The 16,423-nt window shown below is 44.9% G+C and overlaps 1 protein-coding gene across 9 annotated transcripts in view; it reads right to left on the reverse strand.

The window, feature by feature from the left end:
* TNRC6B (trinucleotide repeat containing adaptor 6B) overlaps window positions 1–16,423 on the reverse strand; it is a 1,322,553-nt gene that overhangs the window by 747,016 nt on the left and 559,114 nt on the right. For all 9 annotated transcript variants that reach the window (XM_069231280.1, XM_069231283.1, XM_069231279.1 and 6 more), the window contains one exon: window positions 13,232–15,697. In XM_069231280.1, coding sequence (XP_069087381.1) covers window positions 13,232–15,697 — 2,466 coding nt within the window. The remainder of the gene's footprint in view (window positions 1–13,231; window positions 15,698–16,423) is intronic.

The raw sequence follows: 16,423 nt of genomic DNA on the forward strand, positions 1-16,423 counted from the left end.
CTGTTTTTATCAAGACAGTCTTGTGTTTAAGAAGCGGCTGAAACGCTTTTAGGGCAAGGAAACCAGCTAATAATTGTAAATGGTTTATGTGATAATTTAGCTGTTTTGAATCCCATTCCCCTTGAATGGTAAGGTTACTGAGATGAGCTCCCCAACCTGTCATTGATGCATCTGTTATTGTGGTCTGAGGCACAGGGTCTTGAAATAACCGCCCCTTCTTTAAATTGCTGAGATTCCACCGTTGAAGGGACTTGTGCGTTTGGCAGTCTAACAACACTAGATCTTGCAATTGACGCTGTGCTTGAGAGCATTGCTGTGGAAGGCACTGTTGAGATGTCCTAATGTTTAGTCTTGCATGCGGTACTACTGCTATGCAGGATGCCATGATTCATGATAAATCTTACAGTGTATTGTTGATTTGGTTGAATTTGTGGTATGAGATTTTGAAAAGCTTGTATCCTTTGTGTATTGGGATAGGCTAAGGGTTTTTGCGTATTGAGAAGAGCAACTAGGTAAGGCTGCACCTGTGCTGATTGAAGATGGGATTTTTGGTAGTTGAGTGAACCCTAGTGTATGTAGGGTCTTCTATTGTGTGTTTTTGACATTATATAAAATTGCTTGATTTTATTAGCCAATCGTCTAGATATGGAAAGAAATGTATGTGTTTTCTTCTTGGATAGGCTACTACTACCGCTAGACATATTGTGAATACCCTTGCAGCTGTTATGTCGAATGGTAGAACTTTGAATTGATAATGGTTTCCTGTTATCACAAACCTTAGGTATTTTCTATGAGCTGGATGGATGGGTATATGGAAATACGCATCTTTGAGGTCTAATGCAGTCATGTAATCTTGTTTTTGTAGTAGCAGAATGATGTTCTGCAGAGTTACCATGTGAAAGTGTCCTGACAGGATATATAGATTTTGTGATCTAGGATGGGCCTGAGAGTGGCATCATTTTTGGGAATGAGGAAGTGCTATTATTCAAAGCAGATGCCTTGATGGTGATTAGATTTGCTGCTGCGGTGGAACTTTTAAGGCTGTGCTCTGCTGCATGAACATGGCATGCACGGTGGTTGGATGCCTTCCCTCGTGTTTTTTTTTCCTTTGCTGCATGCCCCCCTCGAAGGGATCCCCTATATTGAAATGCCCCACAGCATTTGTTGTGACACTGTCTTGTTTCATGTGCTCACACACTTCATCTACGTCTTGTCAAAAAGACGGTCTTCTGTGACATGCATGTTAATGATGGAAGATTGCACTTCCGGTTTCAATTCAGATACTCTTAGCCAGGAATAGCAGCATAGGGTTGTAGTGGTGCATAGTTGCCTACTGGGTGTCGGTCACATCCAGTGCGGATTTGAGGAAGGTATTGGCAAAGACCTTGCCCTCCTAGACCACAATGTTTGCTGTCATGAACTCTGCAGGCAGATGTTGCATGAGATCTTCTATGTCATCCTACCCAGTGTTGCTGGGTGTATTAGTTTAACAAAGAATAGGAACTGGCTATAGCCCCTGTGCTGCCACTGATCTCTCCATTTTTGTGCCTACCAAGTCCGCCCTCTTGCTCGCTTTGTCCTGTAGTGGACCTTTTGAGGTGAAGGTATTGGCTCTGCTGGAGAACCCATATTTCTTTTGCATTCATAGGAGGATAGCCTTTGTAGCCACCAATTCTTTAAAGTTCTCCTTACCCAAATCTAGGACACTAGGCAACACTAGGAGGAATTTGTTCTCTTCTGGTCGGGCAATAAAGTCCCTGAGAGGAAGCACGATTAAGTTTGCTACTCCTCCAGTTGTATCCCATAGGTATTTGCTGATATTATTAGAACCACATTGAATGGGGTGAGGTCATTAGTGGGGAAGGTCTCAATGGATAAGGGTCTACCCCCAGTCTGCAGAGTCCACATATATGTCTATTCAATATTCTGTCAATTCTACTGTTTGTGATGGGTTGTGTTCGAGGAGCTGTTCTCCATCAAAATGGAAGAGGTCCTCCTCGAATTCCTCCTGTGGTTCTGGTGGCAGTGTTGGTTCCAGTCCCACAACCACCTGTTCTTGTTTTGTCAAAAGGATCTTAAATTTTCTCAGTCGTCGAAACCTCTTTTTGCACAGGGAAGCTTCCATTTCGGATTTGAGGCACCTATTTTTTCTCTCAATGTCAAGAGCTTTCTGTTAGACATTGACTGCTTCACTTCTTTTCTTCTACGTGTAGTCAGCTCCCTGACACACCCCCCCCCCACCCACCACCCTCCATCCCCCCCACCCCGCGCTGAGTATGGGCCGTCCCACACTCTTGATTGCCCTTCATGGCAAGGACTGTTTCAGAGGGTTCTTGCTTGGATTTGTGGGGTTCTTTCAGCTTCTGCTTGCCTTGCAGCACCCAAGTTTGCACCCTTTCCCACGGTTTGGCATGCACTTGGGCACAGTCACTGAAAGCCTTAGTGTATTATCTTGTGCGTCATCTCAACATCCTTAGATGTCCGCCTGGGTTTCGTTGGCTGACTGTACTACAGATTCCACGTCAGTCTTCTATTTGGACCACCTTTGTGTCCCAAGTAGTAGTCTTCCTCACTTGAAAACCCCAGATCTTTTAAGGATTCTTGAATTCTCTGGGACAAGGTCATGGTGTAGTGAGCACACGTCTGCTTGTCTTACCCTGATGGTTTGGGGTTAGAATCATGCACACACTGCACACCCCTCTGATAGATGTTCATTTGGGAGGCAGATAGCAGACCTTGTGGTTGCCTTTCTGTGCATTCTCATGGTGGCAATAGGGGCAAACTCTAAAGGGCATGTGCTCCCTACTCATCTTGTTTCTTTGAACCACCTGGTCATTGAGGTATTGGCCTTCTCATGTCTTCGTGCATTTGTTTCCTCCCATCCCACGATGTTCATCGTAAGCTCTGCTATCTTTGATGGTCTTTTCCATGTTGTTAGGTGAAAATCGATCCTGTGCATTACAGTTTCCTCCACATTGACTTCGGCGCTCTCTTGCGCTTTCAGATCCAATTGGCAGAAAAAAAGAATCTGAAGATAAATACTGTGTTGAAGGGTTTCCAGGGTATACGTCTGAGGTTACAGAAGGAGGGGACATAGTACCTAATTTCTGATTGAGGACTCCCGCTCAAAAAAAGGTAAATATTATTGTGAGACAATTCAAGACACATGCACTACACAATGGAATAATGCACAGAACATGTAAATCCAGAAAAGATTTAAGCTGCAAAACCACCACTACACAAAGCCTTCGTTCATATGTAAGGTGGGTTTGCCACAGGCCCTCAACCTCCTTCACAACTAACTGAACATGCAAGCTGCGCTCAATTCTGATATCTCAACATTAGTGTACATTTATCAGATGCTCTCCAACTAGTTGGGAAACAAAAAAAAAATGTTTGCCCCCCTTTAATGTGACTCCTTCTTGTCAAATCTGCATGTAATCTGGTATCCAGAAACTGGGCTTAACTTGATAAACCAAAAGTAAACTAAACCTGTACGTTCTTAATGAACTTTGCACATTTGTCAAAGATTCCAAAGTTATTACCAAATGAATGTTATCCTCATCCCTTTTAACAATTATCCTATTGGTCTATTTGAATGAAACTATCAAGGGTAACCTAAACGAGATGTCTGCCAAGTGCCATTCAGATCTGTAAAACGATACCAAAGTTACTAGCAAATTAATGATTTTCTGACCCAATTTCTTTCTTTTATAGCTTTGGCCACTCCCTTGTCAGGTCTGCATGAATACTGACTCTTACATGGGGCCTGCAAGCATTCAAGCAGGCTTAATAAAATGCACCAAAGCGATAAGCAAATTAAACACCCCTGTTCCCGCTTAACTATCAAAACGTCTACCAAATTTGACTTGGAATGATCAAAAATGGCTTTATTTGCAAATTAACACTTTTTACCCTTACCCATCAACTACGCGACAAATCTACAAAAATTTAAATATGCTAAGATGAAGTAATGAAAATGTCACTTACCCAGTGTACATCTGTTCGTGGCATCAGTCGCTGTAGATTCGCATGTTTTGCATAGCTCGCCATCTGGTGTTGGGTCGGAGTGTTACAAGTTGTTTTTCTTCGAAGAAGTCTTTCGAGTCACGGGACCGAGTGACTCCTCCTTTTGTCTCCATTGCGCATGGGCGTCGACTCCATCTTCGATTGTTTTCCCCCGCAGAGGGTGAGGTAGGAGTTGTATTGTAGTAATAGTGGCCATGCAATGGAGTGACTAAGTATGTACCTATTTAAGGTTAAAATAATATATATACAAATAGTTGAAGGTACCTTCCGAACTGCTACAGGCTCCCGGGGAGGCGGGTGGGCACATGCGAATCTACAGCGACTGATGCCACGAACAGATGTACACTGGGTAAGTGACATTTTCAGTTCGATGGCATCTGTCGCTGTAGATACGCACGTTTTGCATAGACTAGTAAGCAGTTATCTCCCCAAAGCGGTGGCTCAGCCTGTAGGAGTGGGAGTAGTCTGAAACAATGTTCTTAATACGGCTTGACCTACTGTGGCTTGTTGTGCGGATAACACGTCTACACAGTAGTGCTTGGTGAATGTGTGAGGCGTAGACCATGTGGCTGCCATACATATTTCTTGCATTGGGATGTTTCCTAGAAAGGCCATGGTAGCACCTTTCTTTCTGGTTGAGTGTGCCCTTGGTGTAATGGGCAGTTGTCGTTTAGCTTTAAGGTAGCAGATTTGGATGCATTTAACTATCCATCTGGCTATACCTTGTTTTGATATTGGGTTTCCTGCATGAGGTTTTTGGAATGCAATAAATAGCTGTTTAGTTTTCCTGATGCTCTTTGTTCTGTCAATGTAATACATTAATGCTCTTTTGACATCTAAAGTATGTAGTGCCCTCTCAGCTACGGAATCTGGCTGTGGGAAGAACACTGGAAGTTCCACTGTTTGATTTAGATGGAACGGTGAAATAACTTTTGGTAGAAATTTAGGATTAGTCCTTAGGACGACCTTATTTTTGTGTAGTTGTATAAAGGGTTCTTGTATTGTAAACGCCTGAATCTCGCTTACTCTTCTTAGAGAGGTAATGGCGATGAGAAATGCAACCTTCCATGTTAGGAACTGTATTTCGCAGGAGTGCATGGGTTCAAAAGGTGGACCCATAAGTCTAGTTAAGACAACATTGAGGTTCCATGAAGGAACAGGTGGTGTTCTTGGTGGAATAATTCTTTTAAGGCCCTCCATGAATGCTTTAATGACTGGTATCCTATATAGGGAAAGTTGAATAGGTAGGCTGCAGGTATGCAGATATTGCTGCAAGGTGTATTTTAATGGAAGAGAAAGCTAGGTTAGATTTTTGTAAGTGAAGCAAGTAACCCACTACATGTTTTGGGGTTGCGTGTAATGGTTGGATTTGATTAATATGGCAGTAGCAAACAAACCTCTTCCATTAACTGGCATAGCAGTGCCTGGTGGATGGCCTTCTGGCTTGCTTTATGACTTCCATACATTCTTGGGTAAGTTGTAAGTGTCCGAATTCTAGGATTTCAGGAGCCAGATTGCTAGATTCAGCGATGCTGGATCTGGGTGTCTGATCTTTTGGTTGTGTTGTGTTAACAGATCCGGCCTGTTGGGCAGTTTGATGTGGGGTACTACTGATAGGTCTAGCAGCGTTGTGTACCAGGGTTGCCTTGCCCAAGTTGGTGCTATTAATATGAGTTTGAGTTTGTTTTGACTGAGTTTGTTTACCAGATAAGGAAGGAGAGGGAGAGGAGGAAAAGCGTAGGCAAATATCCCTGACCAGTTCATCCATAGGGCATTGCTGTGGGACTCCCTGTGTGGGTATCTGGATGCGAAGTTTTGGCATTTTGCGTTCTCTTTTGTCGCAAACAAGTCTATTTGAGGTGTTCCCCAGAGCGTGAAGTAAGTGTTCAGAATTTGGGGGTGAATTTCCCATTCGTGGACCTGTTGGTGATCTCGAGAGAGATTGTCTGCGAGTTGATTCTGAATCCCTGGGATAAATTGTGCTATTAGGCGAATTTTGTTGTGAATTGCCCAACGCCATATCTTTTGTGCCAGCAGGCTCAATTGCGTTTAGTGCGTTCCCCCTTGTTTGTTTAGATAATACATTGTTGTCATGTTGTCTGTTCTGACGAGAATGTATTTGTGAACTATTATTGGTTGAAAAGCCTTTAGTGCTTGAAAAACTGCTAGCAGTTCTAGGTGATTTATATGCAGTTTTGTTTGATGTACGTTCCATTGTCCTTGTATGCTGTGTTGATCGAGGTGTGCTCCCCACCCTGTCATGGAAGCATCTGTTGTTATTACGTATTGTGGCACTGGGTCTTGGAAAGGCCGCCCCTTGTTTAAATTTATATTGTTCCACCATAGAAGCGAGAGGTAAGTTTGGCGGTCTATTAACACCAGATCTAAAAGGTGACCCTGTGCTTGTGACCACTGTGATGCTAGGCACTGTTGTAAGGGCCTCATGTGCAGTCTTGCGTTTGGGACAATGGCTATGCATGAAGACATCATGCCTAGGAGTTGTAATATCATCTTTGCTTGTATTCTTTGTGTTGGATACATGCGTTGTATGATGTTGTTGAAATTTTGAATTCTTTGTGGACTTGGAGTGGCCACTCCTATTGTTGTGTTTATTATGGCTCCTAGGTATTGTTGTACCTTGCATGGCAGAATGTTGGATTTTGCGAAGTTGACTGTGAACCCTAGTTTGTAGAGGGTTTGTATGATTTGATTTGTGTGGTGTGAGCACGTTATTAACGAATGGGTCTTGATTAGCCAGTCGTCTAGATACGGGAATACATGTATTTGCTGCCTTCTGATGTGTGCAGCGACTACTGCTAGACATTTGGTAAAGACTCTTGGTGCGGTTGTTAAACCGAAAGGCAGTACCTTGAATTGGTAGTGTATTCCTTTGAATACAAACCTTAGGTATTTCCTGTGCGATGGATGTATTGGTATATGGAAATACGCGTCTTTGAGGTCTAATGTTGTCATGTAGTCGTGTAGTTTCAGCAATGGTAACACTTCTTGTAGTGTGACCATGTGAAAGTGGTCTGATTTGATGTATGTGTTTAGTATTCTTAGGTCTAGGATTGGTCTTAGCGTTTTGTCCTTCTTTGGTATTAAGAAGTACAGTGAATAAACTCCTGTGTTTATTTGTGTGTTTGGTACTAACTCGATTGCATTCTTTTGCAATAGTGCTTGAACTTCTATCTCCAGGAGCTCGGAATGATGTTTTGATAAATTTTGTGCTCTCGGTGGTATGTTTGGAGGGAATTCTAGAAATTCTATGCAATAACCATTTTGGATAATTGCTAGAACCCAAGTGTCTGTAGTGATCTCCTCCCATGCTTTGTAATAATGACCTATTCTTCCCCCCACTGGTGTTGTGTGGAGGGGGTGAGTGACATGTGAGTCACTGCTTAGTTGTAGGGGTTTTGGGGCTTTGAAATTTTCCCCTATTCCTAGGGAATTGCCCTCCTCTATATTGGCCCCGAAAGCCTCCCCTGTACTGTCCCTGGTAACTGGATGTTGTTGCCTGTGAGGTACTTGGTTGTGTGGCCTGACCCCGAAACCCCCCTCTAAAGGGTGTTTTGCGGAAGGTGCTGTAATTTCCTCTGCTCTGCGGGGAGTAGAGTGCGCCCATGGCTTTAGCAGTGTCCGTGTCTTTTTTAAGTTTCTCAATCGCCGTGTCCACTTCTGGACCGAACAGTTCTTTTTCGTTGAATGGCATATTGAGAACTGCCTGCTGAATCTCTGGTTTAAACCCAGACGTTCGTAGCCATGCATGCCTTCTGATGGTCACAGATGTATTTATTGTTCTTGCAGCTGTGTCTGCTGCATCCATGGAGGAGCGTATCTGGTTGTTTGAAATGTTCTGTCCTTCATCAACCACTTGCTTTGCCCTCTTTTGTAGGTCTTTGTGTAGATGTTCAATGAGATGTTGCATCTCATCCCAATGGGCTCTGTCATAGCGTGCAAGTAGTGCCTGAGAGTTAGCGATGCGCCACTGGTTTGCAGCTTGTGCTGAGACTCTCTTTCCAGCTGCATCGAACTTGCGGCTTTCCTTATCTGGGGGTGGTGCATCCCCAGATGTGTGGGAGTTGGCCCTTTTCCTAGCTGCTCCTACAATGACAGAATCTGGTGGCAGCTGTGTAGTGATGAAAATAGGGTCTGTAGGAGGCGCTTTATACTTTTTTTCCACCCTTGGTGTGATTGCCCTACTTTTGACCGGCTCCTTAAAGATGTCTTTTGCGTGCCGAAGCATACCAGGGAGCATAGGCAGGCTTTGGTAGGAGCTGTGGGTGGCGGAGAGGGTGTTGAATAGAAAGTCATCCTCGACTTGTTCTGAGTGGAGGTTTACATTGTGGAATTGTGCTGCTCTAGCCACCACCTGAGAATATGCAGTACTGTCTTCTGGTGGTGATGGCTTTGTAGGGTATGCCTCCGGACTGTTATCTGACACAGGGGCGTCGTATAAGTCCCATGCGTCCTGATCCTGGTCACCTTGGCTCATGGTGGTGTGAGCCGGGGAATGTGATGGAGTTTGTGCTGGTGAAACGTGAATTATAGGTGGAGGAGAGGGTGGCGGAGTAACCTTTTTCACCATTTTTGTTTGTGGTGTTTGGTCAGTTTGAAATTCCAGTCTTCTCTTTCTCCTAATAGGGGGAAGGGTGCTTATCTTTCCTGTCCCCTGCTGAATAAAAATATGTTTCTGCGTATGGTCTACATCGGTGGATTGCAGGTCTTCCTCAAATCTATGCTTTCGCATTTGAGAGGTCATTGATTGCTCTTCTGTATAAGAGCCTGAAACTGGGTCGGTTGCAGGTTGTTTTGGCACCGAAACCCTGTCTGCATCTTTTTTTGGCTCCGAGGTGACTTTTTTCTTTTTCGGAGTCGAAACATCTTGGCGTCGATCTTCGTCGGTGCCGCTGTCTCGGTGTCGAGCCGTGTCTACACCGCTATCTCGGTGTCGATGTATGTCTCCAGCACTTTCTCGGTCCCGAGAAGGCTGCGTGCCGGTGTCTCGACCGGAGTCGGACGGTCTCGGCACTGTTTGGGCCTTTTTCGGTGCCGACGGTCGGTCACCGAATTTATGGGTGGAGCCATGGCCTGGTAGCAGTGGCGTCCCCTGGGCCTTGACAATCTTCTTATGAGTGGTTTTCGACGTCTTACTCACGGTTCGTGGATCGTCGAATTCCTCGGAGTCCGATTCGTGTATCGAAAAGGTTTCTTCCTCTTCTTGTATCTCGAACTCTCGGTGGGCTGTCGGCGTGGACGCCATTTGAAGTCTTCTGGCTCAACGGTCTCGGAGTGTTTTTCGGGACCGGAACGCACGACAGGCCTCGCAAGTGTCTTCACTGTGCTCAGGTGACAGGCACAGGTTACAGACCAAGTGTTGGTCTGTATAGGGGTATTTGTTGTGGCATTTGGGACAGAAACGGAACGGGGTCCGTTCCATCGGCGTTCTTCTACACGCGGTCGGGCCGAGCAGGCCCCGACGGGGGATCGAAAACTACCCCGAGGGGCTCCGGAGCTATTCGATCTTCGATGCGGTGTTGATTCTAACTACGCCGATCCCGAACGCAACAATACCGACGAAAATCTTCCGAAATTTAGCTGTCTTTCCGTTCCGAAACTCGGAGCGACAGGAACACGTCCGAACCCGATGGCGGAAAAAAAACAATCGAAGATGGAGTCGACGCCCATGCGCAATGAAGACAAAAGGAGGAGTCACTCGGTCCCGTGACTCGAAAGACTTCTTCGAAGAAAAACAACTTGTAACACTCCGACCCAACACCAGATGGCGAGCTATGCAAAACATGCGAATCTACAGCGACAGATGCCATCGAACAACATGTTATGCCTGACAATGTATATATTCAGCAAACTGTTCTAATTAGGACATTTTAAAAAAACGCATTTTTATCTGCCAATATAGCCCTAAGATTTTAACCTTCTAAATACACCCAAAACAATTTTGTAATGCAAGTTTTTTGGTAAACTACTGAATGGGTTTACACCACAACAAGCACAGGCACTTCCCTTGAGTAAAGTTCCAATTTCATGCGAACTGTGGTGTAATTCCATTCAGCATTTATTTAGTCTGTACTGGACAGCAAAATTCATGATATTAAGTATGAGAGATAAGAGAAAATCCAACTAGGCACTGCAAGAAATGGGTGGATATCCTTAAATATTTCACAAATGAGCTTAAACTTTACACAATAAAATCACAGGAAAAACGCATGTTAAATGCTAATACAATGCAACGTACCAGGTGAAATGTCAATTGTACACCTTGGATGCCCACCGTTATCTTTTTGTCTATAGCCCACAGGGGCTCTTTGCTTTGTGGATGTAGATTATTAAACAGTATTTGAGAAAGTGAGCCAGCATAGGCTGTGGGCCAAGCTTAAGTGGAAAATTGATCCCCGTTTGTTAAATTTTCTTATCGAACTGCATGCTGACATTTGGCTGCAGGTATAAATAACCTCCAACAATACTGTGTCACCTAAATTCTATACTGAGAATGACCTTTAGCAAGGTTGTATTTTGCCCCCCCTATTGTTTTCTTTGTATATTGCAGATTTCACAAGAACACTGGTGTCAGACCAGTGCTGCTCGCCTAAGTTGGGAGGAGTTAAAGTATCATACTTGGCTTATTCCGACAATCTGCCGGTATTCTCGCAAACACCAATTGGACTTCAACAGCAATTAAACAACTTAAATAGATTTAATTTGGAGAATGGACTATTTGCCAATTTATCAAAAAACTAAAATTATGATTTTTGGAAAGAAACCTAAGTTCACAAGGGGGGGGTCTTTGGAGATGCTACGATAAAAATACTTAAACAATACAACTATCTTGGGATCACATTCAACAGTAAGCTATCCTGGATTAACCATTTAACCATCAGGAAGCATAAATCAGCCATGACCACTAAATCTGTTGCAAATTTTGGTGGCAAGGCAATCAAGCCAGCATTTAAAGTATTAAATATGAAACTTATCCCATACTTGCCATATGCTTCTCCAGTGTTAAATCAGAAGATCATTGTCAACCTCTGCAAAACGCATGCAATGTGTTTGAAACCTTCTTCATCCTCATACAACCACTCCTCACTGTGTCATCAGGCTAGAATTAAATCTAAAATCTTTAACTTCATTTCAGCACAGAAGCACCATGAACTACTTCTGTAATTGTGCTACAGTGAATCCATCTTCTGTGACATTTCTAATCCATCAAGAAACGAGGGAAACTAGATAAGGATCTAGAGTTGCAAGCTGTACCATCAATCATGGGAAGAACTACATGATGTAGTCTTGCTGATTCTGTTAAAAACCCATGGCTCGGAAAAGTCTATTACACAAAGTTTTCAAAGCTAGCCAGAAGGACTCTGACATTGCTCAGGTCAAACTAAACAGTCCTATTGACTTTGCTTTTGATACCATTTCCTTGCCGTGCCAAGAGTATCTCGGTTCAGATCTGGCCAAGTATGTTAAGATGACATTTTTAAGATTCAGATTATATTCCGATTTATGAATTGGAGGGGAAATGGAACCTGGTAACCGGGTATTTAAAGATAACACTGCTTGTCAACTTTGTGGACACACAACAGAATCCTTCCTTCACATTTTATGTATTTGCCCCAGACTTTTACATCTGAGAAGAAAGTATTTGCGACCTATGTTCAAAATAAGGCAAATCTTAGATCAACTGGAGGCTGTTCAATACTGTTTTAGCCTTAGGGAGGATTGTGCAATATTATCTCTAACAACATTTTTAGACTGTGCTAATAAAATATTATATACTTGATTTTGGAATCTGATTTTATACTCTGTTGCAAATCTTCACTGCATCTGTATTTGAGTGCTTCAACATAATCGATAAAAAATGATGGATTTCTGCACTTTTCATGGAGTTTCTTCACATGCTTACAAAATGGAGTTCTTATAGTTTCTTAGCATGTCAACTAAGAGTCTATTGAAGAAGTGAAGAAGTAGTTGGAAAAGGGAATGGTGTCAGATATTAGCACAACTATTCGATTGTTCGATATTGCGGTTTTGTTTTGAACCCTAACAATAACAATGTTCAAGATGTTTTTAATTAAGTGTATAATGCAGCAACATTATCATTTGTACTCTGAATTAATTTTTCATTGAGATTCGGAATAATTTACTTTTAGTGCTGATTTTAATTAGGTTATGGTCCTATAACTTATTGTCAACATTTAATATGTGGGTACACTGTGTGTTTTGTATTTGCGATTTCAATCTTTTGATTTATAAAATACATTTATTACCTACCTAGCAAAACATTGCAAAAGGAGCGATGGAAGAAAAACAGTGAGTGGCAATGTTCTCAATGCCTATGTAGAAGAGGTCACTACAAATAAAGAGAGGTATTAGGGACTTTACTCTGATCAGGACAGATATCTCATATCTCATGCAGTTTTGTGCAAGAGGGAATTACAGCCAAACTGAAAATTACCTCACCACTAACCCAAAAGGCATTCTGGATGGATTTTGCAGCTCAACAGACTAAGGCCCTCATTTTGACTTTCCGCCAACCAAAGTCCTGCATAAGGATGACCGCATATGCAGCCATCCCTCTGCTGTACCTATTAAGAGTTTTGTTGCGGGCTGGCGGGAAACCCACCACAATACACCATGCAAAATGCAAGGTGGGACCGCTGTGCAAAGGCTGGCGAAATGGGTGATCACCATCACCGCCAGGTTGTTGGCAATCTGACGGTGCCGGCGGTCAGACCGTGGCGGCCCCTCCACGGTCATGATGTGGAGGCCGTACAGCTGCTTTTGTGGCGGTTCAACCTCCACCGTGGCCCTGGCAGTCTCATGACCGCCAGGTTCATAATGAGGGCCTAAGTTTGTTTTAATCTGCTATTAAAATACATTTCACATAGTTTTATTTTGTTTTCAAACTGATTATGTAACTGTAAAAAGGAGGTTTAATGATGAGGGAAAACACTATACCTCTTGCCCGATAGCTTGTAGGTGACCCAAAAGGTTACCAGAAACTATAAGAGTTTATCATCGAAACAGCAGAGAGGAGCCAGAACCCTTAAAACAAAAGTCCTTTAAAACTATAGACTGTATACAAAAAAATCAGGTACTGAATATAATCAACAGCTACATGGTTGGTACCAGGTAGACTTCCATCCCACCAACAGGATAGTTAAAGTAAGAAGAATGATGGTACCTTGTGGGACTCCTTTATTGTTCAGCGGCACAGGCAGATTAGGATCTCTAGGGCCTTGCCCGGGCCCACCTTTCGCATTCTTATCCCAGAGGTTGACGTTCTTATAGTTATAGCTTGTGGGGTCGCCCCAGGCTGATGTTCCATCATCAATCTCCATTTTGCGACTGATGGACTGTGGTGAAGGCTCCTCCCAGCCACTGATCTCCTCATCCCTGGATGCATTAGACGGATGCAACTGTTGCTGTGGATGCTGTTGTGGTGATGGGATGTTCTTCCAATTTGAGTTCTGTGGTGGGGGCCGCCCACTATTCGGAGGTGGAGCAGGTGGTGGTCCTCCCCAGGACCCAGACACTTCCTGTGGTTTGTTCCATGAGTGGGGAGGTCGTGTCTGCTCACTCCAGCCCTGGGCTCTTTTACAATCGTCCCACCCACCCTTGGCAACAGGGTTTGCATTCGGCCCACTGCTCCCATTCCCCCAAGTCCCGATCTCATTTTGCTGGCTGATTTCTGCCCAGTTGGGTGGACCTTTGTTTCCTGAGCTGTCCCAACTCCCACCCCCCTTAGAGGAATCAGCACCTTCCACTCCTCCCCAGCTATTCTTCCCAGTGGACCAGCCTGGGTTTGGTGGCCGACCGTTCCAGTTCTGATCCTTACTGCTAGCATTCTCTATCCAAGGAGGAGGTGGTTTGTCATCCTGTCGAACACCAACATCAGTTGCACTTCGTATCCCACCAACTCCTGTACCACTGACTCCTCCGTTGCTTTTAGCCCCACCTGCACCTCCTCCCCAGTTGATGTTGTTATTCTTATAGTCACTCCACCCTCCAGCATTTTTGGAATCTTTCCATTCTGTGGGGGCTGTTGGCTCCCCCCAGCTGGACTTGTTCTGATTGTTCTGGTTAGGGGCCTCCACCCAACCCCCGGTGCTTTTATTCTGCGCAGATGTCTTCTCCCATCCCTCTGTCCCTTTGTCAACCTTTCCCTCTGGGCGGGCTGCCTCAGCCATCTCCCACACTGTGTCCTGTTTGATCTGGGTTTGCCCCCAGCCAGTGTTGGACAGCACACGAGGGTCCAGGTCTGGCCGGCTCAGCATAGTCTGAAGAGCCACTTGGCTGTCAGGCAGTGGTGCCCGGTGAGTCCGTCGTCCTGATGTCAGGCTATCACCGCTGCCTGCCTTGTGGTTGCTTCCAGTGCTTTGACCTCCTGCTTCGCTTCCTGCAGAGCTGGATGACCGCCCCCAGCAGGGAGCCTGGGCTCCGCCTTGGCTTTCAGAAAGTGGATGGCCTTTTTGATTGTCCCATGCTTCTGTGCTACTAGAATTTGGTTGGATTGGCCCACCCCACTCCACCATCTTAGCGTCCTCTGACCCAGGAGGCGGTTTCCATTCTCCCTGAGATACCCCAACTGCTGTTGCCGACTTGTTCCCTTCGCACCATTTGCCACTGTCATTTGGATCCTGGGGGCCAAAACCCCAAGAACCACCACCCGTAGACCTGCTATTGCCATCCCAGGGGTCAACCCGAGACCCATTGGGCTTCTGAGAAGGTCCCTTCCAGGACTCATCTCGCTCTCGTCCATTGTTCCCATTGTTCCCAATATTGTTTTGTCCAGAGACCACATCGGCACCTTGAGGGACCCTACCGGCACCCCAAGAGCCAACACCTGCATTCTTTCTCTCTCCAGTGCTTTGTAAAGGGGCATCAGTGCTCCGGGAACGGCTCCCCGAGCCTGCTCCAAAGGGGACTCCCTTATTCTCCATAGGGTTTGGCGAACCTGCGTTCAAAGAGTTAGTGTTTGTGTTTTTTGGTCCATCAGTGTTATGAGTTTGAGCCTGCTCTCTGCTAGGATTGACAAAGTTCACACCCGCATTCTCCCCCTTTGACTGCTGCTGTTGCTGCTCCCGGGGCAGCTGTACACCTGTGCTCAACTGTGCATCGGGGCTGCCTCCCTCAGTGTCCATGACTCCATTCCTAGAGAGGCCATCCTGGTTGAGCGCAGGCCAGGCTGTTGGGTTGGTATTTGGGTTAAAGTTGCTGAAGTTGGGCCCTACCCGCTCCTGTCCACCCAGGATCCTCCAGTTTGCCGGCCCATTGTTGCTCTCTGCTGGAGGGTTGGAAGGCTGGGCAGCCTTGGCTTTGGGGTCTCCCTTCCAGGGCCCTGCATTACATTCACTGCCCGAACTCCCAGCCTGGGCCTGGCTTCCCCTTCCTTTTTTGCCAGTGGCGCTTCCCAGCTGGGGGCTCTTGTCAGGCAGGCTGTTTGAGGCACTGTTATCTGTGGCATTCTCGGTGGGGGGATCAGAGTCCTTGCTTGCAATACAGGGCCATTCCTCCATGTCAGACCCATCTACAATCACCTTGTCCCAGATGTGTGGGGGGTTGGCCAGGGTGCTGCCGTTGGAGGAGGCTCCAGCACCCCAAGTTGAACTTGCATAATTTGAAGCTGCAGCTCCTCCGGGTGCTGAATCTAGAAGAAGTTAAAAGAGGGCAGTTAATACATCACACATCTCCAGCAGACAACCTAACACATATGTAACACTGAGAAAAGAGGAACTGCAGCATGATCTTAACTATTAAAAATATCAGTTTCTTACCCTGGAAAAACAATCAAACCATAAAAAAATATTTGACTTTGGTATGGTTCATCGTGCCCATATTGCCTTACAGGTCTGGTCCTGACTCAAAATCTGTTTAAAAAATGCCCTTGAAAGTTCTGAAATGTGTCATTGCTTATTTCTCTTGAAATTCCCAATTTACCGGGATCTTGGTAGCGTACCATCCTTTTTTTTTTTCACTCCCAATCACAATAAGTCTCCCTTTCTGTCACAATTGGTCTCTTCTTTTTAATTATGTCTATCCTACCACATACTTAAGCCACCATAAAAAAGGGCATTCCAGGTTGCCTCAAAAGAATGGCCAACAATTTAAAAAGCTTGGGGTTTGATCTCTCCCATTTTCCACCTCAGCAATGTTGATTCATATGTGGTAAGAGAAGCCATATATAAATCTCAGGTGTTCTAGACACCAGCAGCAGAACTTGGGTGCCATACTTGCCTTCTTTGAAGTCAGTTTTCAAGAACATGGCCACTAATGTAAATTTAAACACAGTACCAGAAAAAGTTCATGTTTATTGCACTCCAAAAGCTCGGAACTGGACCCAGGTACTTGCCTAGCTGGAAGCCTTCTCCTGAAG

This window comes from Pleurodeles waltl, chromosome 4_2 (assembly GCF_031143425.1).
Source record: "Pleurodeles waltl isolate 20211129_DDA chromosome 4_2, aPleWal1.hap1.20221129, whole genome shotgun sequence".
Taxonomy (NCBI): Eukaryota; Metazoa; Chordata; class Amphibia; order Caudata; family Salamandridae; genus Pleurodeles; species Pleurodeles waltl.